Below are 27,598 nucleotides of genomic sequence, written 5' to 3'. Positions count from 1 at the left end.
AGTTCTGTGGAGTTAACCTCAACTAAAGGTTTATGAAAGATTCTATCACTATAAATGTGCGATTGTAACATTTCACAGTCAGATACTGACCTGAGGAGATCCAGAGATGAACTGACTCAGAAAGTGTATGTAGGGTGCCTGGTCCACCATTTCATAGTATCGGATGTTCCCATCACCCTAGTCAATAAAAGCAAAATTAATTTACACAATAACTAGAATAAACTGAAAGCAAAACATAAATAAATAAAACCATTGGCCATATACATAAGAATGACCATTTATGCCGAAGTAAAAGTACACTAAAAAATAAATCTTAAATGCTAATATTCATTTATTATATCACACTTTTAAGTACTGACACTATACCTAGGACAAATATCAATGACTGACTTTTATTAAGTAATACACAATCCTAAACAAAGTATACATAACATGTGTTGTGTTGTCAGTGTACCCTAAACATTTCCTTTCTAATAACGCAAAGTTCCTGAATAATTTTCCTCATAAAAAAAATTTCCCTTTAACTGGAAGAACATAAATCTTGGCTCCACAACATAAAAATGATTACCACTAAAGTTGACAACCACGAAATTATGCTGCCCAAAATCCTTGACCACGAACCCATGTGTGAGTTAGCATTGTGGCTGAGACATGCCATTACAATTATCAATTACATGTAACATGTGTGCATTAGCAGGAATTTCTGGCCAGTTTTTATTGCACAAATACAATTATATGATTTTCCAAACTCTCTTGACGTATTATAGATCTGAGCTTTTTATGATTAACATGTTCGCTGCGGGCAGTAACTCTGGTTACCTCTGCTACGCTGCGCTAGGAGCAGGCAGTAACTGTGGATACCACAGAGCCTTTATTCTGAAATGAGGTCAGTGTGCGGTCAGCACTCGAGCTATCACAAACGATGTATTTCTCACTCCTCGGGAGGTACTTATCCCGCATTTTTATGCACTTCGTTTTCACATTAGACTTTTTCATTATTTTTAATGATTTTTAGAGTTTTTATAGTAGTAAGTGATTGTGCAACACAATGCATCTTCCCCCAGGACCAAGTGGTGTACAATAACCAAGTTCTAAGCGTACAACAGAGCCAGTATTGAGTTCAAACGACGAGGATGACAACATGCACAATGTGGAGTATCAGACGAACTCGGAAGTTGAAGATCCTGATCACAAGACCAAACCACGCCAATGGAGCATTCACAACCGGATTGGAATACATTTTTATAAAAACTATGTAATACAATATTTTTTGTATCATTTCAAGTAAACATTTAAATATATTTTGTTATAATTACTCACCTCATATTTGAAAATAATAACTGAATTTGAGTGAGTTAGCGGAGATTTATATAAACGTTTTCACATTTTTATAAACTTTTACATTCATTTTGGTTTTCACATTTACGTATAAATATTGTGTATGTTTCTCTAAAACGAATAAAATACAGTTTACTTAGCTACAATGTATTCATGTGGAATATTCCAACTGCCATAAAAGGGCGGTCCCTAGTGCGCGGTAACTAGAGTTACCAGCTGGCAAGGAAGACTGTCCCCAGGAGCTAGCAGTAACCACAGTAGAGCCAGAGGTAGAGAGTGATAACTTTTGTGACTTATGAGTAATTTTCATATATTTCTATCATATTTCATCCAAAAGTAAGTAAAAATACAATTAAAAAATTTCAGCATATAGGGAACTCTATATAGGGATTTTTAGCAGCGAACGTGTTAAGAAAAACTATATATTATTTATAGGCATTGTGAAAATATATCAATAAAGGCAAATTTAAGTTTTCATATGTTGAACTTTCTACTTTAAAGTTCAGAACACTTTCTAATTTAATATATTTTACTTTTATTTTTAAGCTAAACATAAACTGTTCAATCAAACTATGTTCCATACACTCTTTGATGGATTTTACAATTTTGTTTGACTGATTATACCTATATAACAGAACAAGCTTATGAATGCTAAACACATATAGAGTCTAAAAGATATTTTAGTTGTAAGCTTCAAAGTTTCATTGTTTGAAATTATTTTCAGATATTGCATCTGTTTTGCTTTCATTAACATCAAGAACTAATGGACTAGCTAAAGGAATTGTAATTTAATAAGATTATTCCTGTTACTTGTGCAGGTATTCAACAAGGAAATACTTACACAATATGTATATTAGTATGTATACATTAAGGATGAAGTATATTTATTTACATCTGGTCTGTACTCCAGCAAATTCACAGATAAAAAAAATGCACAAAAACTACATCTCTCTAGACCATATCAACACATATTACATTCAGCTTATTGCCTAAAATATGCTTTACACAACAATAGTCTTTATTAATAGTTTAAACAAATCTCTCATATTAATTTCTTTTTAATGTGTAAAACACATACTGCTCATAGCGTAAGGCTGTTCTGGGATTCAATCACTCATGGTAAAAGTAACATTTTGGATGTGGCTGTTATGATTATTACCGTTCTCAGTAGCGTATTCAGTAATTTTGGTCATATTTGTGAAAAACACAGTTTATTTCCATACATAAGCTGTACACATCAATAGCTATAAGAACATCAGTCTCTTATCCCATATGCTTTAATTTTATGTTGTCATTTCCTTTAAAAAGAATTTCAACATTTGGCCAAAACATGGAATTGGCAATTACATTTATGTTTCATTTATTTATAGTTCAGCCTCCTAGGTTATTATAATCTCTTAGTCCTTTCTTTTTGTTGAAATAAATTATTAAAAAATGCAAGTGCAATGTAGTAATTGAAAAATATTATAAACCACAAAAATTCACACGCTCTGATTAACTAAATAAAAATATATATAAAGTTATGACGCACCACACTCTTGTCTCAGTTGACATCACTAATCTTTATGACAACATAGCCATCGAGGAAACATTACAAATAATATCTGATAAGCTGAGTTATTTCTTTCCTTTCGTTTTTAAAAACTGAATAACTAATGATTTTAAATTCGCACATGAAATATTACAAGTAAGGAGTGTATGAGTGCACATTATTTCCAAAACCTCTCGCTATACCTCAGGTCCAAATAAAAATATGTGTATTAGACAGCTTTTAAACTTGTCATGAAAGACATCGCTTTCTAAACACAACATGCAGAGTTTAAAAATTTTCTAATAAATAGTCTGATAAATAATTTAAGTGTGACAAAAAGAAGAGTCTTATTGAGTTTTAAAGTAGTAATCAAGTATTAGAGGAAATAATTTGATTTGAAAGAAGGAAAGGGCAATGAACTCGGAAACGGAAACAAGAGCACATAAGTTATACTGCCACTGTCCCTCCCCCCACACTGGAGTTCTCACGGTCCTTATGACATTACTGAAAATAGATTCACCTTGACCGACGAAAACAGTAGCAGGGAGATAAACCACCTGGAATATCTTGTCTCAATATTACACAACTTAGTTTGATCTGTTCTTCTCATAACTCAAGGTTGAAATAATCATAACTTTATTTAAATGGTACTTTCATATATACCACTAAATAACCGTGTGTGTGTGTGTGTGTGATGGTATTATATATTACCACTATGACGTTATAAGGAACCATTTTTTTACCAATGGCAATTAGTTTGTGTATACATTTACCAAAGTTTACACAGTTGTGATTACATCAAGTTGATTTTGGATTTTGTTATAAATAAGTCTCTTTCTTGGAATGTACAATCAGTAGCCTACTTATTTCCACCTCGTTTCTTAACTTTCCATCCTTTATTATGGACGACATTCCCTTTATGAAATTGGTTTATAAGGAACAATCATTGTTTAGAAACATTTCTTCACAAATATGCTGGTTGCTTAATAATTACAAACAAATCCTATTGGTATAATAAACTCTTACACATAGCAACGTGATAATGCAACTAAGAATACTATGAAGCGTCCAATAAATTAACTTTTTTAAGATATAATATCTACGTAAATATACTACATGGAGGCCGGATTTAAGAATAGGCGACGTAGGCGCGCACCTAGGGGCCCGCACCACAATTACAATTACAAACTAATGTCACTGATCATGTTATATTATCGTAGATAGTACGTTGTACATACAGACTTGATACAAGATCATGATTGTGAATGTACAGAGTTAGTGTGTGGTGACATTGGGAGCAGAGCAGCGGGTTGGCGTGCGTTTGAAGTATCTCTCACCGGTGCGAAGAGCGAGTAGCGAGTGCCGTAACTTCGTGAGTGCGGGCAAAGGTGCATGTTGGTGGCTGCTTTGGGTATAGTTTGAAAAATGAAAATCTTGTAAGCAGGACAGTATGTTGTTTTTTGGGACGATATTTTGGGTCAGATAAAGAAAACTAGTGAACCTTTAGACAAAACCTTAGAATTAACGTGAAAACAGCTGCATCTGTTTTGAAATCTTTGAGAAGCCTAATTCAATGCAAACGGGAAAGTGTCGAGGAGTATGAGCAGAAACCTATGAAATTAACTGATGTTTGGGTTCCTTAAAAATTGGACATGCTCTCTAATGATCAGGTTTTAGCAGCAAGCAATACGTTAGTAGACAGCTACAAAGAAGATATTGACGAAGAATTGGGTAACAAAGTTTTACAATTCAAGAATTTTCCCAACTAGCTTTAAATGAATATGAGAAAAATGAAAAGCGCATTAGTAAAGCAATGTGTACGTACAAATTATGTCGGAAAACTTCGTAAAAGATTGTTTTCCTAATGTAGAAGTGGCGTTAAGAATGTATCTTTCCATAATGGTGACTAATTGCTCTGCAAAAAGATCTACACTGCAGCTGATCAAGAACGGACTCCGGACCTCTATGTCTGAAAACAGGCTAAAGTTTTGGCCTTGCTTAGCATAAAACACGACATTCTGAGACTTAATATTGATTTGTAATTTGATTGTTGACTTGTTCATTAAAGTGTTAAAGTTATGTTTAATTTTGTGGTTTACCTTTACCTACAATAACCTGAGTATAAGTTAACAATATTAAAGTTGTCAAATGTCTTAAATCTTCTCATCCATTTGGATACAAATATTATGTTATAACTGACGAAGTATTATTATTTTCAGGCCAGACAATACAGAATATTTTGCACAAATTCCCTTAAAAATCACCATTTTGCGATTAATTTTTCAAATATTCTAGGGGAGAGAGCTCCTGGACCCACTTTCATTGGGGAGTATTAAATACCCCCTAGACCATGAGTCCAAGGTCCAGGATGAGCCTAGTCGCCTGTATTTTCTAAATCCGGCCCTAAACATGTATTATCTAAATTAAACAACAGATTGCAGATCAAAATAAATTGGTTTGATGACTTTTCTTAATATTTGTAATCTAAAGAGTATTAGCGTGTAGAATAAGTATAATAAATATTAAGTACTAAATTATTACAGTATTATAATACAAGTAGGCTTAAATATACTTCAAATATTGGCACTTCTGAACAGAACCTTAACAAAATCCTAATACTTCAGAAGAAAGCAGTGAGGGCACTAGCAGACCTTAGTCCATTAGAGAGTTGCAGAAGTGCATATAAATCACCTAAGCTTCTGACGGTTGTGCCTTTGTATATACATGCAGTGGTCATGTACACAGACCAAATAGACTGCAAGAGGAAGTGATGTACACTACTACAACACTCGTAGAGCTAAAGATTATATTCTACCAGCACATCACACCACTAAATACAGTAAGAAACCCTCTTACATTGGACACAAGATTTACAACTCACTCCCTCTGATCTGAAGAATCTTACTGGAAGACAACTAAAAAATTCAACTCAAAGACTGACTGGAGCAGTCTTCTACACCTTCTACCCTTCAACACCCTAAATGAATATTTTTACAAATAAAATTTTGAGTAAAAATTTGAGTAAAGGACTCAAACAAGACTTTGTAAAGCAAGACTCAACTTTGTAATGTACTATTTTACTTCTGTAATGTATTGCATTTTAAGCTTGACACCATGTTATTTTTTGAAGAAATTAACAATAAAGAATTCTTTGATTTGATACAAATTTATATTCAAAATTCTATTCTAAAATTGGCCGGTATAAGATAATTAAAAATTCTGAATTTTGTATATTCTAGTCTAAACTCTGGAGAGCTCATGCATCTGGCTGACAAATTCAAATTGATCTATGAAACAAGTGCAAGAGAGATAAGAATGGCCTGATCAATGCTTCTTATCTCTCACCACCAAACCTCAACTTACAATAAATCATTTGTCGTTACTGCTTGCCAAGCATGGAATTCCCTTCCTAACCATATTAAGTCAGTTGGGAGTCCGAGGGGGATACCGGATTGCAGCCTTAATGAAAGCTCAATTGCCAGAAACAATGTCAGCGATGGGTTAGTTGGGGTAGGTCTTGGAGGATGGATGTGCTGATGAATGTGTGTATGAATGAGATATTTCAATTAAATTCTTAAAGAGTCCTTTATTTTATATACATATATTTTTTAAATATAGTAGTTTTACTTGACTTAATAAGTATTATTGTATTAAGGTTAATTGTAAGACAAGAGCCCTAAATTAGCCCTTTTGTACTTTATGAATATGATAGAAATAAAAATTATATGATTATGATTATAAAAGGTGTTGAAACATGTGTGTGACTAGTCTGTTTTTGTCGTTTTTATTGCCGGTTTCGCTTGTTATCAGCTGGTAGCTTTACACTGTGTTGTTTGTCAGTTTTTTTGCACTACGTATTATAATGGAGCATGGACTTGTGTGATTCTGAGGTTGATAAGGTTTTGTGCAGTCTATATATAAATAATTCAAGTGACTTGATGTGTGAACAATGCTAGTGATGCTACATCTCAAAAATTGTTTTAACCCTTAGCACGCATAGACAAAATAGTCAGCGATGTTTGCAGGTCTTATAACGCCAAAGACGAAATAATCCGCTGATCGATATAAATATATTTTATTACTGTTTATGAAGTTTATAAGCTCAGTATATAAGCCACAATACTAAGTAATGTACTGGCTTGACCAAATAATCCAGTAGCAGCTGTCAGCTGGCTGCAGTAGGTAAACAATACATTTTTTTGTTGCTGGCAGCTGTTCTCCCACTCCCGTCTGTACGCCGATGACGATACTATCCGCCATTACCGACTGTCAGTGGAGCATGCATTGTGCCTTTGGGAAGTGTTCTTTCATTGTTATTCCTTATACAAACAGTTGTAAAAATTTATTGTTACCATGTTTTAGGTGTTATAATCAAGTTTTTATTGTTTTGTCTGTTGTGTAATTATGGCTCATCACCCTGACGATTTTGATTATGACCATTTTGTTGCTAACGTTTTGAATGCTACGTTTTTTAGTGCTTATAATGATGTGGATGAAGATGATATTAGTGATACTCTTTTAAACAATTATACTGACAGTGACGATAATGATGATGTGAATGTTCAACAAGCACAAGTATTAGGCCTAGACCTATGTCAGCAACAGGTAAGAAGTCCTACCTTGCACAATAATGCTCAACCTACGCCTACATCTGTATGGATCAATGTTATAAATGATGATCCTGGGTCATCTAAAAGTATACCAATTTATAATGTGAATCACGGTCCAGTTTTACCATCTCATTTTGATAGCAACACCAAACTCATAGAATATTTTGAATTATTTATGAATGATGACATAGTAAAATTTATTTGTGATAAAACCAATATTTATGTCAACAAACGAAAAGATAACACTCACTCTCCTCATGCACGAGTAAACAAATGGGTAGATATAAATCCTTGTGATTTCAAAGCTTTTATTGGCATTATTATAAACATGGGTTTGATGCCACTGACTTCAATTGAGGCATACTTTTCTACAAAATGGGATAGTAAAATCCCATTTTTCAACAATGTTTTTTCGAAAAATGAATTTTTGAACCTATTTTGGAACATTCATTTCTACCATGAAGTAGGTCAGGGTGATGCAAAACCCAAAGGATACCTGATTCAGCCATTTGTAGATCATATACAGGAAAAGTGTGCTCTATTTTATAATACTAGCAAATATGTAGCTGTGGACAAAAGTACTATTTCTTTCAAGGGAAAAGTATCTTTCAGTCTACAATCCACAGAAACCCACTAAATTTGGAATAAAAATATTTGTAATTTCATACAGTACAAATGGGTATATATACAATTTTATACCTTATTATGGGAAGCAAACCCTAATTCCTAATTCTACCCTTCTCAAGACTACACAAATCGTAAAAGTGCTTTGTGAGTCAATCTTGCAGAAAGATCCTCAAAACCCTTATGTAGGATTACAAGTTTATACAGACCGTTACTACACAAGCCCTGAAGTTGCTAAAGAACTCCTTGATTTAGGGTGTGTTTTAACTGGTACTGTTATGCCAAACCGAGTTGGTATGCCTCCTAATTTGAAAGCTGATAGTAAAAAGCTCAAGAAAGGAGAGGTTCTCTCCAATAGAAAAGGAGATTTATTGGTCGTGTCCTGGAAGGATAAAAGGGTCGTGCACATGTTGAGTACGAAGGGCAAAAGGAGCAGACGTAATATGAGCTTTGTACAAAGTAAGTGGCCAAATAATCCTCCAACCCCTAAACCTACATCTGGTAACAGACTATACCAAAAGAATGGGAGCAGATGATAGAAGCGACCATTTTATCGTGTCTTATCAGTTCATGAGGCGTACGAATGGATGGTACCACCATAAGGTTTTTTTTTATTTTAGAAATGGTCACTGTCAACTCTTACTTGTTATACAAAAATGTTCAAGAAGCAGATGGAAAAAAACCACTTACCCATAAAGATTTTAGGAAAATTTTGGTTAACGACTTGGTAGCAGATAGAGTACATCTATGTACACTACGAAGAAAGCGTGGAATACCAACCCTAAATGTTCCTCAAGAAAAAAGCAAGCAACATTTTGTGGGGAAAAGAGCTCAAGGATCCAGGAGGTGTGTTGTTTGTACAAGAAATGGATTACGAAAGGAGACAATGTACTTCTGCAAATCATGTCCCGAGACCCCATGGCTTCATCCCGATTTGTGTTTTGAAGTTTACCATACAACTTGGACTAAATCTATCATCAGAATTTATAAACTAATCAAGATCAGCATATTACACTTTATTTGTTTTCTTATTCTTGTACATAGCCTAATTTTCATATTCTTCATCACATGTATTTGATTACTCTGTAACCTGAATTCGATTTTTATTGAAATATTCCATTATTATTAAAAAATGTGGTTATTTTAATGGAAATATTACATTATTGTAAAATTTACTTTTTTGTGTGTTATTAGTCATTAGGAATGATTTAAAAAATTAGCTTTAAGGAATTTTCATTTTTTCACCTTAACCCTTATAAGGCCGACGGCTACCTATTGTAGCCGTCTTCAAAATAGCGTTGTAGGCCGGCGGCTACAATAGGTAGCCGTGATCATAATGGCGTTCGCGGCCGACGGCTACAGTAGGTAGCCGTCCATTATTTCCGGTTTACTGGCCAGTAAACTTTCCAAATGCCACCAACAATGATATTTTCTTGTTTGGGGTTAGATGGGCTTCATGAGTAAACGCAAACACTGCCGTTTCTTGCATCATTTCTATTATTATACATCTATGCATTTCGATGAAATCGTCTGTCTTACTACAACGGCGTTGTTGTGTATAGGTTAAAGTTGTTGTGGTTATATTTTGTTGATTCAATTAAGTAATTATGTGCGATGTTAGGTATTTCTGAGTATTTGCAGTGAACTATTAAGTGTAAATATGAGCAAAAGAACGAGAGGCAAATCACCTACAAGTGAAAACACTTTAGTAAACAATTTACTTGCTAGTGGTACCGGTGTTCAGTTTGTTGATGGTTTTGGGAATTTAGGTGATAGTGATTTAGATGCTTTGTACGATGATGATTCTGAAGATGAATTAGAAAATGAATGAACTTTTTAATTACTAACAGTGTTTTGTGTTTATTTTGTATGGATTCTTGTGAGTTGTATGAAGAAAACAGATATTTTGTGTATAAACTGAAGACAAGACTAGCTTTTCTACAGTTTTCACAAATAAGCCGCAGTTGCAGATTTTGAATAATTCGTGCCTACTTCACTTCTATTATTGATAAGCACTTGAAAATTGGCATGTTTGTTGTAAATAATATGTAGTTTTAGAAAATATGTGTTACTTGGGTGCAAAATCTTTTGTATTTTTTATGAGGTGTTAAAACCAAAAAAAGTAAATTACGCTTACAAATTTTACATACAAACATGTGTGTAAAAAATATTTTTTTATTTTATATGACCAACCTTATAGTTTTCTGTCTAAGCCTATAATTTTACAAACAAATTAAAAAAAGAATTATCAGTTTTTACTTAGCAATATGGAAGTTACAGCTTATTTACTAAAACTATGCAAAAAGGAACAAAAATAGCCTGGCCTTAAAGGTACCTGAGCAGTATCAGGAGCTGGCCTTTGAGACTAGTGCAACTCAATTGGTCATTGACCTTAAAAGGGTTAAATGAGCGTAATCTAAAAAAAATACTAAATTTAAATCGGCATTCAAAGGGTTAAGTCTTTTCATACTGTAGCAAATTAGGTGGTTTCAACTCCTTAAGGATGTTTCACTACAGCGCCTCTTAAAACCTTTCAATGTTCCTTAATAATAGAAAACAAAATGACACAGAAAAATACCATTCCAAAAAATGCAAATAAATTAATTTTGATGATACAAACCTTTCCTGCCAAGTAGAGAATATTAGTGTCAGAATCATAATATGGGAAGATGACTCCAGAAGAAGAGTCGATAGTTTCTTCATGCAGAGGGACTGCAAGATTGTCATCATTCCAAACAGAAACCTGACGGTCCGAGTGGCGGGAGAAGCCAGTGGTCACCACACGACCTGACCCACCCAGGTAGGCCACTTTACTGGAGCGTGTTCCCGCATGACAGATACCTTCCTGCAATAAGTCAGAGGTTATCTTACTTTTCCATCATGATTTCTCTAGATTTGGTTATAATAATACTACATGATATCTAGATCTACATCATTAAATCTAAAACTGAGTTGATTTGTGAAATTATTGTATTTCTAGAGATGTATATTTTCACCCGAAAATGTTCATAATGAAACTAAGTTTTTCGACTTATTTAAAGAACATATAATCCATATTCTATAATATCTTGTTAACCCATTGCGGATCATATTGTTTTGGCGCACGGGCACGAATTAATTTACGGTCAGCGGCCCGAACGAACAGCAATGGTGCGCCACATCGTAACGCTTGCTATTGTATACTCACTTCATATATACGTTGAACTGGATTCCAGTTCATAAAAATGTCCAGTTCCAGGTATATAAAAATGTCTCCATCTATATTCTTAAAAATAAAATAGTTAAATACAATATACAGTTTATGAACTATTGTAATAAATATCTCTAATAAATATCGATCAAGTTCAGACGATTTTCCATGTTTTCCATTTCGATCAGCTCATATTATGACACGCAAATTTTATACCATAAAATGCGATACTAGTAACTATTATAATAACAGCTGAGGGAAACAACCAATTAGAAGCGGTAAAAGGCAGAGCGTAAACTCATATGAATGATTTTTAAACTTCAACATACAACTGCGATCTGTAGGATATTTATAATACTTTTGAAAACTCTGAATGTAGACCGTTGTTAAACACTCTTAGTTGACAAGTGAAGAAGATCGCCCAATCTATCAGATATTAATAGAACTATTTGGAGGGAAACTCAAAGCAGACCGCTTTTGCGACCTGAGCTCGTCATCGTGCCGTTAGGCCCAGCCGCTGCGTGACAAGCCCAGCTCGTCAGTGATCCGCAATGGGTTAACACAAAGTTATTATGAATTTGAAGCAGGCCTCCTTACAAACCAGATACTATCTCTAAAATTACATACATAATGTCATTAATTATCTATTAAACAGGATGGCTGCTAGTTTGTCTAATACAATTTTCTAAATCCTAGTCTAGTTCAGTTTATTAGTGGTGCTGAGAAAAATTGTATAAGTCGAAAAAGGTAGATAATAAAAGTAATGAGTTATTAAAGTGTTTAAACAAAGGTATTACTCCGTTCTGAAAACATTTAATATAATAAGATAATTTACTTGTTATCATTAATTGATTATTGTTACTGTATTGTTCTGGTTATTGTAACACAAATTTATCAATTACAACAATTTTATCTTAAGCCTATAAAAAGAAAAAACTCTGTACAAGGGGTCTCACCAAATTCTAATCTAAACTATGCAATGCTATCGATATGCCCCTGTGTGGGGTAACGGTGAGGGAAGAAACTAAGATAGAGAGGGAATATTAACCCTTATAAGGCCAGGCAGCGATATATCAGTTTCCCGATTTACGTTTCAAAACGGCCATGCACCGATTTATCGGTGTTGGAATTTACCTATGAAAACGGCCACGCACCGATTTATTTTTTTTAGCATGTTTTAAATTTTCAACTATCTGAAACCAAATGTCCGTATAATGAAAAAGGAAGAGTCATAGTTTATATCCCTTGTATTGAAATAATCAGGAACTGTCATTTATTTACTGTTTCAGCTGCTGAATATCAGTGAGTTGGCTTATTCTATATATATGAATATATTGTGCCGATTATATTGTGATATGAGTTTTCTAAAGCAACAAGTGAAGAAGATCGTTTACATAACGAAGGCGTAATAGATGTTTAACACTACTTCTGTAGTGAGTTGGCTTGTGTTAGCCTATTATTTCTGCTTGTCAAGAAGACGTAAGACGTTGTTGGTAGTTTTGTTTGCTTTATTTGCATGTTTTATTTACTTTATTTGCATTTTTTATTTACTTTATTTGCATGCTTTATTTACTTTATTTGCATGTTTTGTTTGTAAAATGAGTAAGAAACAAAAATGTGTGTCAGCTGCTAGTGAAAATACTATACTAACCGGTCTTATCGTCACAGGTAACAATGCTATTGACAATGGCAGGAATGGTTACATCTCAGATTCAAGTTCAGACAAGACTGATATAGATGATACTGATGAGGACCCTACTTTTTTGATCCTGTTGAATATGATTGTCCTGGATCTTACGGGAATTAAAGACAGTTCTTTAGGGCAGATAGACTTGATCGCGTTGATTTGTCATCTGAGGATTCAGATGATGATTTAAACTATCAGCCCTTACTTCAAACACGAAATTTTGAGTTAGAATGTACCAATAGCCTAGGCCTAGTCACACCACCTAATAGGAGTAGGAGTAGAGGTAGGCCTAACAGCAATAGGAATCGTACACCACCTCATACAAGAATGTGGTTAATGTAGAGGAGGAAGGTCATGCTCACCAATTTTCTTTTCATGGACTCCAAGGTCCAAAACATTACCCCTCCCCCCCCCCCGGAGCCTAAGCCTATTGAGTACTTACAACTTTTTGTCTAAACAAACCTGATCGAGATGTTTGTGAAAGAAACCAACAGATATGCTGATGCATACATATTAAATCATACCCAAGCCTAATTAAACAATTGGAAAAAAGTATCTTTCATAGAGATGAATGCTTTTTTTAGCTATAATTCTAAATATGGGCATGAAAAAAAGCCAACAATTGATAGTTATTGGTCTAGTTCATCCTCTCAACAGACATCTCGGTTTGGAAAAATGTTTATCAGAAATAGGTTCGAGTTGATCTTAAAATTCTTCCACACTGTTAACAACGACACTCTAGCTGTACATGGTAAACCCGAATACAATCCTTGTGCGAGATTTCACCTCTAATAGACCATTGATTAGAGCCCAAACCAGGACATATCTGTTGATGAATCTCTAATCGGAACAAAAATACCAAATAAGGTATTAAGTTCTGGGTACTATATGATGCAGTGACTCGTTATTGTTTAGGGTTTCACTGTTATAAAGGGACCAAAAATGAATCTGAAAAGGCAGAAATTAATAAAAAAGGTCTTGCTTGCTCATGTTGTAGTTATTAGGCTAGAAATGGGGAATTATTTACATAAAGGACGTCATAATACCTGGACAATTACTTTACAAACATCCCTCTTGCAGATTATCTTTATTCTAAATAGACATTTGTCACCGGAATACCCAAAAAACAGACTTGGAGTACCAAATGAATTTTTGAAGAAATACAAAGTTGGGGAGAAAAACTATAAAAGAAGCACTGAATTTTTAGCACTAGCCAACAGAGACAAGACAACTCAAAAATCACAGGTAGTACTCATATCCACTAACTCAGAAGCTACCAATGTCCAAAGGAGTAAAGTGAAGAGAAATAAACTAATAATGAAGAAAAAAACCAAAGATTATAGACCAGTACAACCAAATCATGGGTGGAATAGATACGGCCGATCAAATGCTATACTCATACTTAGAGGAGCGGCGTACAAGTAAATACTGGAAAAAAGTAACTTTCAATATCATTTCCCATATGGTACTGAATGTGTAAATATCATATAAAAATAATTGCACTGGGAAACCAATGACTAGACTTAATTTTACTATATCAGCAATTGAAAGTCTGTCTGAAGATTGGCTTTCCACAAAAGAGATGCCTGCAAATCAAATGGGTGGAGTGACAGTCTTGTTGGAGGATTTAGACTAAATAAAATTCCTGACAAGAAGGAGAAACACTGTGCAGTTTGTTCCAAAAAAAGAAATGCAGATGGCTCAAGGGTGAGAAGAAGAACACGGACACTGTGTGTACACTGCAAAAAAGGTGTGCACGCAGAGTGCTTTAAAAGTCATAAGTGTGTGTAATTGAGAAAGGTTTAAGCTAAAGTGTACATATGGTAGGCTAGGTGTATTGTATATACATTCTTAATGTGATGTGTGATACATAAAACTAAAATTGTCCTTTTTCTTGTAAATACAAGGTGTGATCAGAAAGTTCCAGGACTTTTTATATACTATGGGAATGCAATGTCTCACAGCGATGCGGTTGGCAGCATTGTATTCCCTGACTCAACAGTAACACAGCTGTGTTTGCAGATCAATCATAACATCACTGAAAGTAACATTAGCACAGTTTGTTTGAGATTAGTTTTATAGAGTTTGGCTATTTTTTTTTTTAATGAAAATGAATGTGAAAGAAGAGCAACGTGTTTGTGTGTGAAACTGAACAAAACGTTTTCCTGAAACCTTTTTGATGTTACAAGAGGCTTTTGGTGAAGAATGTCTAAGCCGATCATGCTGCTGCCATCAGTGGTTCAAGAGGTTTAAAGATCCACAGACGACGATGCTCGTTCGGACGCCCTTCAACGTCAATCAATGATGACAATGTTGCTAAAGTGAACGCTCTTGTACGATCAGGCCGTCGACTAACAATCCGTGAAATGGCAGAAGAGTGTAACATTTCATTTGGGTCATGTCAGGAAATTTTAACTTTTAACTTCAAATGCGTCGTGTTGCAGCAAAGTTTGTGCCAAAACTGTTGACTGAAGACCAAAAACAACACTGAATTCATGTTTCTGAGGAACTTCTTCAAAAGGCAAATGACGACGAAAGCTTCTTGGATCATGTCATTACGGGAGATGAGACATGGGTTTTTGGTTACGATGTGGAAACAAAAGCCCAATCATCACAATGGACATCAAAAGGCTCTCCAAGACCCAAGAAAGCACGTCAAGTCAAATCAAATGTGAAGGTCATGCTTACGGTTTTCTTTGACTGTATAAGTGTCGTCTACTATGAATTCCTTCCACAAGGTCAAACAATTAATCGTTTTGTTTATCTTGAAACCCTCAGAAAATTGTGTAATGCTGTGAGAAGAAAGAGACCTGAGCTGTGGCAAAGTGGTGATTGGGTCCTTCACCATGACAATGCTCCTGTTCACTCTGCATTAGTTTATCCGTGACTTTTGTGTAAAAAACGCAATGACTGTCATTCCTCAGCCCCCCTACTCACCTGACCTGGCTCCAGCAGACATTTTTCTCTTCCCAAAGCTCAAGAGACCCCTGAAAGGACGAAGATTTCAACCAGTTGCTAAACACCTTTACAAAAGAAGAGTTTTCTGGGGCCTTTGATCAGTGGAAACACCGGTGGGAAAAGTGTGTAGCTTTCCAAGGGGAGTACTTTGAAGAAGGCAAATTCGAATAACCTGTATGTTGTATGAATAAATGTATAAAACTCAGTCCTGGAACTTTTTGATCACACCTCGTATGAACAACAATCTTTAATTTAAAAAAAAAGAAAACTATGTTAGGCCAGGCCTATATATGGATTTTTCCAGCTAATATGGTAAGTGTATTAAAATATGTTTATATATGCATGTGTGTGTATTCTTGTTTTTCTATCAGTTGTATAAATTTTATCAACTATACATAAGTATGACACTGAACCTGAAAAATGTGTTCGGGTAAATTATTTGTAAAGTGACATAAAATCCTTATTTATTGTCCAAATCCCTTAAAAATTTTAGTAATTACCAAAAAACAGTGTATAAAATCAAAAATTAATAATAAAAATACCCAAACATAATTTGTGAACTTACTTATATTAGTTCAAACTTAAAAAATAAATATAGAATGAAAAAATTCTAAACTTAAAAAAATTTCAGATTATAAAATTATATTCTCAAGTATAATTTTATACTATAAATATTGCTTAGTATATCAGTTTAAAAATAAAACAAAAAATTACTAAGTTAGAACATGTTTTGCCTGAGTTACAATGTGTTTTGTAAATACATGTAAAAGTAGCAAATTGAGTCTGGCCATTTTCTCATAAATCAGCTGGCTCTGAGCATTACCATCATACATCAATCCTTGGCTTTTCAATAATTTATTTTTATTTGCTTGGCCTTAAAAGGGTTAAGGTCAAGTTTCAATTTTGTTATCAGTAAAAAAGTTTAAATAGGCATGTAAGTTCAGTAATAAATATCTAATTACCTGAGTATTATGTTATACAAATGAATTATTCCAAATGAAAATTAAGCACCATTGTTGGACAACCTATGTACTGATGTGAATTAACATTTGTCTGAAGAATCATTAGATCTATTTGTTTGGTCATTCTTGTTTTAGTCTATATTATGATTTTTTTATTATTGCATTTAAAAATAAATATACACAAACTCTAAATAAACTTAAATAAATAAATTCAAAAATCTTTAGCTTTTGTACATATTGGATAACAAAAACTTTGTTAACGTACCTAAAAACTGAAACTTTTCCAAAACAAGGAATACAAATTTAGTCTTTTCTTTTGAGTACTATGAATACTTTATCTCCGTATTAAAGTGCCAGAGTGAGTGAGTGTCCAACTGTGCTGCAATTGTCTACTGCCAGGTGTATTTGGCTATCTATGTAAAGTAAAAGAATTATTGATGCATTTGGAGTGATTTTCTCATAATGTAGATATGAAAAACAAGTATATTATATACACTAGTAAAAACACAGTTCACTCCTTTTAGTAGGTTTTAAGTATTAATTGGTGAAGCAAGGTGAATTACTTCATATTTAACGCACATATACGTGTTTTCCGCCCATCATGATCAATTTCAGCGATAAAATAAATAAATAAATAAAAATGTTGTTGCCTTAATTTATTTAATACAATTTTCCTTTCTTCCCTAGAGTAAAAAAGATGTTACAATGCCATTAGAACAAACATTAAAATACTTTTATACTATCTTACCTATGTTCCACATAGTCAAACCAGCAATAAATTAGAAGAAACCACTGATGTGGACAATATATGATCTATCCTGATACAGATGTGGTTATAATCACGACTCTTAATTTCTTTCCATTGAAATATTATGTCTTCTGGTTCAAAAACTAAATTTTTGTAAAACTGACAGAGATTCATATTATCTGTTGAAAACTAACAAAATGTTTATAACCTCAAAATGGTAGTAATCTTTTGTTTAATTCCTTTAAGACAGCATGTCATCAACTACTGAACACAATTAAACTAATGAGAAAAATAAAGTGGGAATTTTTTTCAGTTTACCTAACTGAGCTGGTAACTTATTCCTGTCAGTCTATATAGATGGAAACACAGGACCAATAAAATATTATTGAGTAAAATATTATTGGTGTTTTTAGTATCAAACCGGTCAAAAGGATATACCAGTACTCAAAACAAAAAAATAGTTAGTTGTTTTTTTACTCTATAGTAGTACTAAATAAATGTAACCAAAATATTTACCAAATAATACAGAGAAACTTAAAACCTTACAAGTAAAATATTGCACCAAACATTTACGAGGGGGTACCCAAAAAAACCGGAATTATTTTATAAAAATTATATATTATCAAATTGTTTACAATACGACCTTATCTCCTTCAAAATAATCTCCATTACAACTAATACACTTGTCCCAACGGTATTTCCATTGATCAAAACATTTTTTGTAGTCATCTTTAGAAATGGCTGCAAGCTCGAGCTTCGTTTTTTTCTTAACCTCTTCAACGCTGTCAAATCGTTGACCTTTCAAGCCTCTTTTCATGTGTGGAAATAAAAAAAAGTCGCACATAGCGAGGTCAGGCGAGTAAGGTGCGTGGGGCAGCGGAACCATGCCGTTTTTGGCTAAAAACTGCCTAACTGAGATGGCTGTGTGTGCCGGTGCGTTGTCGTGGTGGAAGAACCAGTCTCCAATCTGCCACAAATCGGGTCTTTTCTGGCGAACTTTTCGCTGAACCGAGCTCCTAGTTAACCCACTACTCTCTGATAGTTCCTCAATTGTCTGTCGACGGTCGGTGAGCACAAGTTCACGAATTTTCTCAACATTTTCGTCCGTTCGAGAGGTTAATGGACGTCCAGAACGAGGTTTGTCTTCAATCGACATGTCGCCATTTTTAAATCGAGCGAACCACTCGTAGATCTGAGTTTTCCCCATAGCATCATCTTTGTAAGCTGTATTCAACATTAAAATAGTTTCTGCAGCATTTTTACCAAGTAAAAAACAAAATTTCACAGCTGCACGTTGTTCACTTAAACTTGCCATGACAAAAAACGAAACAAGAACAAAACAGGGTTAGCGAAAACAGTCACTACGAACGAACAGAATGCACTAGGACAACGGAACTGGGGTCACTGAGCTCGCAATGGGTTGCGCGTCACACGCCTAGCGGCAGGAATGTGTACTACACGCTGCCGGCTGCCAGCAATACAATTCTGGTTTTTTTTGGGTACCCCCTCGTATACAAGAATGAAAACAAAGTTTTCGAGAACTGTAAATTTCAAGTGCTCCATCTTCTTAAATCTTACGACAAATGTTCACACAGTTACACAAAAAGTAAGGTCAGTCTACTTACTATCTACAAATAAGGTCTACTCACACTGATGACAAAACCTGTGCGGGGGTCAATGATTCTCAGCTTCTTGTCCTTGCAAGTTGTGGCCAAGCGGCTGCCATCTCTGTTGAAACTCATGGAGTAAATTACATCGGGGTGGCAGTCAATCACGTTCAGTGCTTCTCCTTTCCCCACGTCCCATACTATCAGCTAAAATATAAATGATCACTTTTGGTTGGCAGGTTTGATACTACATTCACTAGTTCTATTAATAAACATTATGGTCATTCAAATTTTTACTACAGACTGTCTAAGCTTAAGGATAAACGTACACCTAGTACAATTTGATTGAAGCCGAACATTTGAAACATTTTTTAATGTTTTTATCTTTACTTGTTTCAAAATGGCGGCCAAACATATCCAAACTTGAGATATTTTCAATTTGAACCAAAACTAGGTTTGCTGTTGTCAGTAAGTTCGGTTTAATTTATAATTCTACAAAAAATACTTTTTAAACAATACCTTACAAGGCAAGATTAAGGATAAACGATTAAGGATAAGATAAGATTAAGGATAAATTAAGGATTACTGTCTAAGATTTCAGGGTCTATGTCCTTCCCAAAATTTGTAAAGTTAAAAGTTTGATTAACTATAACATTTTAAGCACAAAGGTATTTCTCTCAATGCGTCTAGTCCTAAAAAGACCTTAGCGCTGCTTCAGGAGTGACAGGATATTCAAAATGAATAAGGTTGGAGGTGGAGGCCGCCTCCTGTCGAGATCCATGAGGAAGGATTATATTTAAGTCATATCACCTTGGAAGAAGGAGAGGACACATTAGTACTAGCTTTTCCAGTAAAACCAGGCAAGGGTGGGAGGCCCTAATGTCTAGGCTATCAACTGCCTACACTTAAAGAACAGAAAAGAAAGGCATTGTTAATATTCATTCATAGGCTTATGAAGTCAGTGTCATGATTAACATCGAAGTTTTCTGGTTTGCATTGTGTTGAAACATTGCTTAGACAATTACATTCTTGAAACTATTTCAGTCTCGCTGTAGAGAGCCATTGTAAACCAGTTTCTGTAAACATGCACATCAAAGGGATGAGGCTTCCTAGGTGGTAAGAATCAGAAATGCTATAGTTTCCATCTCTAAAGAAGAAGTTATTCGTGCTTGGGAGCATTTGCAACCAGAATTAATCTTTGTTACAGAACCATGGAGGACACTTTTAAAATTAATAAGTATTTTAATGCATTGTCCATAAATTACCGTAATAGTAAATAAATCGTACTTTATAACTAAAAAACCATTTACAAAACTTATGTTTGTGTGAGTGTGTGTGTATGTTAGCACATTCATGCACGTTGAGATGTTTTCCATATCATAACAAGAAAATCATTTTGTGCATTAATTTCCACTATAATTTATTTCAAGGACTATGGCACTGTGATACGCTGATACATGTGATTTATTCCTTAGCAAAAAAATTACCTTAGCTTGACAAGATTCAAAGCTAAGACCCTATTTCAGGAATACTCTGTAAATTGAAATAGTTAAAACTAATTTTTATCAGATAGCCAATAGCTTATTCGGTGAGTTTAAAATTTATTTGGTAGTTCTATCTCATACCATTCTCCTCATATAAATAGTGAACGGGTGGAATAGGACACTCTGTATAACCCTCGAAATGTTAAAGATAGATTCATAAATATAATTCAATTATACATTTTTTATTAATGATTTTTAATTTGTTATAAATTTTGTATGATTTTAACAAAAAAATTTGGCTTAAAAACAAACATACAGTGATAAATTTCACACATATATTTACACAATAAACATTATGAACTTTGATAAAATTTAAACCATGTAGCATAATAATTTAAAGGTACAGAGATTATCGGATCAAAATTTCTAATAATGAAAGCCTCCATTATAAACCTGCTTCCAGTTGGTATTGATATCTTAAAATTAACCAACAGCATCTCAAAATCTCAAAATAAGGGCTCCCTTATTTTCAGGCCTGAAAAACTTTCAATATTAAGGGAGCCCCACCCACTCCAAGAGTCATTGTTCACAGTAAATTAAACCCATCGACCGGCCTTTTTTTACTTCAATATCTAGACATTTGCAGTTAGTGGTGTGCAGTGCTTCAGGACAGTCATGGAGTTCCTAAGATTTAAGTCATACTTCGAATATGCTGTACCCAGTATGGGTTTTACTGGCACGTATAAACCAACGAGAAGTGAATCTACCTGGGATTTAGCAAATAGCACGATAGTATACACAACATAAAATTTTTCTTTATTATAGAGAAAACCTTACCAAATAACATATTTATTTGTTAAATCGTAACAGTATTTTATTAATTACCATACCATATCCAAACAGAACAAGTTTAAATAGTAAATTTTTATTCTACAATGTTTTTATAAAACAATGTTTAACCCTCCAAGTGCTGACTCTATTCACTTGTAGTGCTATAAGTATTTTAGGAGTTTTGCAAGCATATGTTGAAAGTTAATGTAAGATCTCAGAGTAACTGGATGAGTTCAAGAAAATTAGCTTTTTGTCGTCGGCCTAGACTACACAGCATGGGATAGATATTTGTTTATCAGTAGACTATTTGTAGAACTCGATGAGTCTAGAAGGATGTTTGTTTATCAGTAGACTATTTGTAGAACTCAATGAGTCTAGAAGGACGTTTGTTTATCAGTAGACTATTTGCAGAACTCGATGAGTCTAGAAGGATGTTTGTTTATCAGTAGACTATTTGTAGAACTCGATGAGTCTAGAAGGATGTTTGTTTATCAGTAGACTATTTGTAGAACTCGATGAGTCTAGAAGGATGTTTGTTTATCAGTAGACTATTTGTAGAACTCAATGAGTCTAGAAGGATGTTTGTTTATCAGTAGACTATTTGTAGAACTCGATGAGTCTAGTAGGATGTTTGTTTATCAGCAGACTATTTGTAGAACTCGATGAGTCAGCCACATTTATAACAACGTGGAGGGAGGGGGGGAAACCTACCTGATCAGTTCAGGCTGTCACTTGCTATGGTGTATGTGTCCCGATTCTTTTAACTGAAATATTGTTGTCAGTTCAGTTTGTGTGTGAGTTCATTTATAACACCAGTAGCTTTTCTTTTCTCTATTGTATATGTTGTCTAGTAAATTTCTATGTTTTTAAACAATGGCAGAAAACGCAAAAATATTGTTACAATGGAAAAACGGTTCCAAGATTTAATTGATAAAGGTGAGTCATTAAAATGAATTGCAGTTGATTATGGAGTTGGAACTTCTATGGTCTCAGACTGGAATAAAAATAGGAAAACCATAGAAGAGTTTTGTTTTAAAATTATGTCTAAAGACAGTTTGGCTAATCAATGCAAAGTAAGGAAAGCTAAAAATGAATCGCTGGATGATGCATTGTTCGTTTGGTTTTGTGCAGAAAGGGAACAGAGTTTACCACTATCAGTCCCATTGTACAGCAAAAGACTTCTTAATTTGAATAAGCATCTGCGAGGTGGTGATCCAAATTTTACTGTCAGTCAAGGGTGGCTCAATAGGTGGAAAAAACGCCATGGTATTCACCAACTTACTGTAACTGGCAAAGCTTGTCTGGCAATGTTGAAGCAGCCGATAAACTCAAGAGTGTTTGAAGATTTTGTAAAGAAAGAGAATTCATCAGTAGATCAAATTTATAATGCCAATGAGACTGGTTTATTTTATCATATGTTACCAAGCAAAAACACTGGCCATGAAAATTTATGAGTCAGCAAAAGGCTTAAAAAACCAAGGATCGCCTTATCATAACGGCAGTAGCAATGAATCAGACAACAATAAATGTTCACTACTTTTAATAGGTAAATAAAAAAAACCCCTACACACCTGGTTGCTAAATCACTTGCCAACGGGGACATCACAGTTAAATATTTACCGCCTAATGTAGCTGCGCTGATTCAGCCAATGGACCAAGGCATTTTAGAAACCATCAAGCGTGACCCAGCAGGGATCACTTCTGGCTGGTTTATACCTACCAGTTGAACCCACCACTGGGCACAGCAAAAACCGATGTGCCACTTCAATCTGGGCAACCTCATGGATGTCCAGTAGCGGCACATCACTAACCGCAAATGTTGAGATTCTGGGGTTCATGGGCAATTCGATAGGTCTAGTCTACTGTGGAAGATGACTGTTGGAGTTGGTGGGGTTTGTTCCCTTACCTCAGAGGTTCTTGTTAACCTCAACAAGGGTGTGCCACCCCCTGCCCACTTTGACTGGAGAGGCTGGTTCAGAGCTGGCCTCCCCTTCTTCCGGGATGACTTTGAGATGTAGTACCCTAATTCTTCCTCATGGATCTCTATAGGAGGCGGGCCCCTACTCCCTAACCTTACCCATCCTGAATATCCTATCACTCCGGAAGCAGCGCAAAGGTTCTTACAGGACTAAGTGCAATTTATAAGCTTCTTGTCCTAAGAGAACAAAAAAAAAAAAACCATCAAGCGTGTCTACAGGCAACACATGTTAGGCCAGCTAATTGAAGGGGAAGAACAGGGTGAGGTAGACATTCTAAAATCATTTAATGTCGAAACAGTTTTGTACATGGTCCACAAGTCATGGGAAAAAGTTGGTAGAACCACGCTCAAAGTCATGGAAGAAGGTATTGCCTAATGTGTGTGACTTGCTAGAGAATCAGACTGAAGCAGTGGGGAGAGAAACTGGCAACGAAGTGCAGACTCAGGGGTTATTAAGGATGTATAAAACATCGATAGATGCTCAGATTTGACATTAATGATATTGAAAGTTGGTTGGAAACTGACAACAACGGAGGCTACGGTACTCTTACTGTTGACCAAATTCCATGTATTGTGACTTGTTACGATAAAGATGCCGACATCAGGGAGGATTATGACGAAAAAACACAAAAAATATCGCAGTTATAATGGATGCAGAAACAGCATCTCATTTGGAAGAGTTAATACTTTATTTTGAGCAACAAAAAGACTACACCAGCAGAGCTTCTCATATTGAAAATAATGCATGACCGCACAGCACAGACACTCAAATTAACAAAATTCGTTCAGAAGAATTAAACTGTATTATACTTTATCGTGATGTGAATTTTAAATGTGTTTTAGAAAAATATTGAATTATTTGTACATGTTTTTTTGTTTTCAACATTCTCCAACTAATCCGGATTTTTGTTATGTCACATCGGCTGCGATCCGACTTAATGAGGTTGCACTGTATATATCTTTTCTTTCAGCAAAAGTAAAAAATTTGAAAATAATAATTACAATTACTTACCGTAGTATGTTGTAACATTATTTATTGTTTAAAAAAAGTTTTGTTTACGTTTACAACATTCAGCAAATTACTTTACTAAACTCATTCAAATAACAATGAAAAATATGCAAAATTAAAAAAAATATATTTAAATTTAATAAGCCGGTCCCCTTTTATGCCTTATTCTGCCCGTCCTCATGGGCACTGGCCTGTGCGAGGATCTTATCAAACAGAATAAGGGGGAGAGTCGATACAGTACAAGATCGATGGTACTGATAAAAAGTGCAAAGATCACAGACAGGATTCGAACCTGCTCTATCTCTAACTCAGACTCAAAGTCCAACGTCTAAGACCGCTCAGCCATCGGCACTCCCATACTTGCACATTTACATTTAAGAAAAGAGCACAAGAACAAAGAATGTGTTATTTGAGTACATTGAAAAGCCCTAAAAATCTGGCCAAGTCAAACTATTCATCAGATGAGTTTCATAGCATCCAAAAAGAGTCCTTGTTGGTATTTAACATATTTGTGATAAAACAGAAGATTTTAAATTCAATAATTTGTATACTAATACACAAAAATTACGTTTCGGCACTAATATACATTACATTTCTGACCTGTATTATGATTAAAAAAGCTAAAAATCTTAAATAAAACACTTAAGGAAAATAAAAACTACTTTTGTTATCTGAACAATTCCAGCTGACGATATGTACAGCTAGAATCATCTGTGGTCTAGCAACAGCATTTGGGAAAAAATAAAGACGGCATGTAGATAAATGATAGTGCAGTTTTTCAAGTTTATTACTATTAAAAATACATTAAAAAATATTTTAAAATTTTGGATATTATGTTGTTCGCAGTAGATGTAGACCTAACCATGAGCAACGTGATGTTAGCACTACTGGACAGGTAACTGACATCGCGTGGTACGCTATCAGCACTTCAAAAGTTAATAAAATCAACATTTAAATGTAATGTAAGAAAGTAATCAAGGAATGGGAGGGAGGGGTTGCATGTGTAACAAGTACGTTAAATTGTCAGTCATGACCACGACACTTGCATGCAAATACCACTATCAACAAATACCAAACACAACACAGTCGGGCTGCTAGCAGCAGTTACTTATGACTTTTCACTGCCATGACACTTATAAAAGACATTTTATAGTTGGACAGCATTATTGTCTGTCATCTTGTAGTAATGTATTAAAAAAATAATCCATACAAATATTTATTTGAGAAACTTTTTGTTTTAAAATGGATTTATAACAGTAACAACTGGATCACGAAAAAGTAATGAATTCTTATAAAGTACCTTGGATAACCCGTAACTTTAGATAATTGTATTCCATACAATTATATCTCTAATGTACATTCCATTTTAAAATTGGTAAACATTAGAAAAGTGGATGTGTGGGTATCACATGTTAAAAGTTATACTAGGATTTTTTCAGTGAATTATTACAAGCTTAGTTAAATTTGTTTATATAAGGACTTTCGAATTATAAACTAAATAAATGTTACATAAGCCATTCATAAATAAACTGCACCGAAAATTTATTGAAGCCAAATAAATTTAATTGATTTTAAGAAGTGTAAACAAACATACTGAACTAACCGTCACACAAATTTAAAACAATTTTGAAACTACTTTGTTAAAATTTAAGCGGTATCAAATCTAATCAGATTCCCACACTGAAGGACTAAATTAAAGGTAATCACTAATAAATAACATAAATGATGCCAAAATATGTTGACTCAGATGGAGGAGTTTTTAACTGCAAATAAAGCTGTTAGCGTAATATCTGGACTAGTTAGTCACAACAGTTAACGAGAAGTGTTCACCAATAAAAGTATTTTGACTTACTTCAATTGTTTGTATTTTATCTCTTTAGGTTCAACTTCAACAACCTGCAGTGCTTCCCTACTTGTTTTTTTGTATGTGTACTTACTTATATATGACCAGAAACAGATAATCATCTTTACCCATCACACAGCAACACCTTGTCGCATAATTAGAGAACCTCTTCAACTAATGCATCTTTTAGAAAGAAGTTAAAACACTACTTGACACAAAATTAATTGTATTAAATGTTTTGATGGCAACTCACTAAATGGTCAAAGCCAGCGCTGATAAGCACATTCTCTGCTGTGGGATGCCACTCTATATAGCCCACCCTCCTCTTATGGCCATGGAGATCTATGAGCCACTCCGTCAGGTGACTGGCCAGGCCTCCATCAGGGATGTACCACAGCTTGACTGTGCAGTCGTCACTGCACGATGCTATGATGTTATCGTTGAATGGGTTCCACTTGATGTCCAGCACAGGACCTTTATGTCCAGTCACTCGAGAGGTATTGAAGTCCAACCTTCCAGTCTGACATCAAACAAATTTCATTAATTCTAAAAAACAAAAAGATACTTCTCAATTAAGAGATGAATTAAATTTTAATGACTTGAACTTTTTTATGAAATGAAAAATGGCTTTATTAAAGAGGGGAAGGTTTTTTATGCCATAGTGTTTAGTTTAAGTAGGAGTAAAAGGTTAAGCAAACAGGTGACGCTGTGCCATGCCTATGTACATGTTATGTATTTTCTAAATCGTTTTTGTTCTTATCATGTGAAAATTGGATTAGAATCTCAACGTCTATTGATATTATAAATTACAATGGAAATAAAAAAGAACTATAAGAATACTTTACCAACAATAAAAAAGGCTCATATATAAATGTAAATATGATAACAAGTGAAGTCAGTTGGCTTAACGCAAAAACATCAACCATTATTAGTTATATTTTTTAATATTAATTTCATTGATTAATATTTAATATTTTTTTATTATATAAGAAGTGGTCTTAAAATTTCAATCTTGTTTTACGAGTTTATAAAAATTAAGAATCCAATACCTGGAAAACCAATACAAATACCAAATACCAATTTTAAACAATAAAGATTTTGTAGTTATTACAAGAATAAGCATTCACAATACAAGATAGAAAAATCGAAGTTGCACAAACAGCAGAAAATTACCGGGAATTGGTTAATAACTTTTGCT

General features: G+C 34.3%; 1 protein-coding gene across 3 annotated transcripts in view; it reads right to left on the bottom strand.

The window, feature by feature from the left end:
* Positions 1–27,598, bottom strand: part of LOC124369774 (coronin-2B-like) — a 101,665-nt gene that overhangs the window by 35,848 nt on the left and 38,219 nt on the right. For all 3 annotated transcript variants that reach the window (XM_046827861.1, XM_046827860.1, XM_046827862.1), the window contains 4 exons: positions 26,654–26,920; positions 19,298–19,462; positions 10,724–10,948; positions 91–177 (listed from right to left, as the gene is read on the bottom strand). In XM_046827861.1, the coding sequence (XP_046683817.1) occupies positions 91–177; positions 10,724–10,948; positions 19,298–19,462; positions 26,654–26,920 (744 nt within the window). The remainder of the gene's footprint in view (positions 1–90; positions 178–10,723; positions 10,949–19,297; positions 19,463–26,653; positions 26,921–27,598) is intronic.

This window comes from Homalodisca vitripennis, chromosome X (assembly GCF_021130785.1).
Source record: "Homalodisca vitripennis isolate AUS2020 chromosome X, UT_GWSS_2.1, whole genome shotgun sequence".
Classification (NCBI taxonomy): domain Eukaryota; kingdom Metazoa; phylum Arthropoda; class Insecta; order Hemiptera; family Cicadellidae; genus Homalodisca; species Homalodisca vitripennis.
This window is presented reverse-complemented; position numbering and strand designations above follow the sequence as displayed.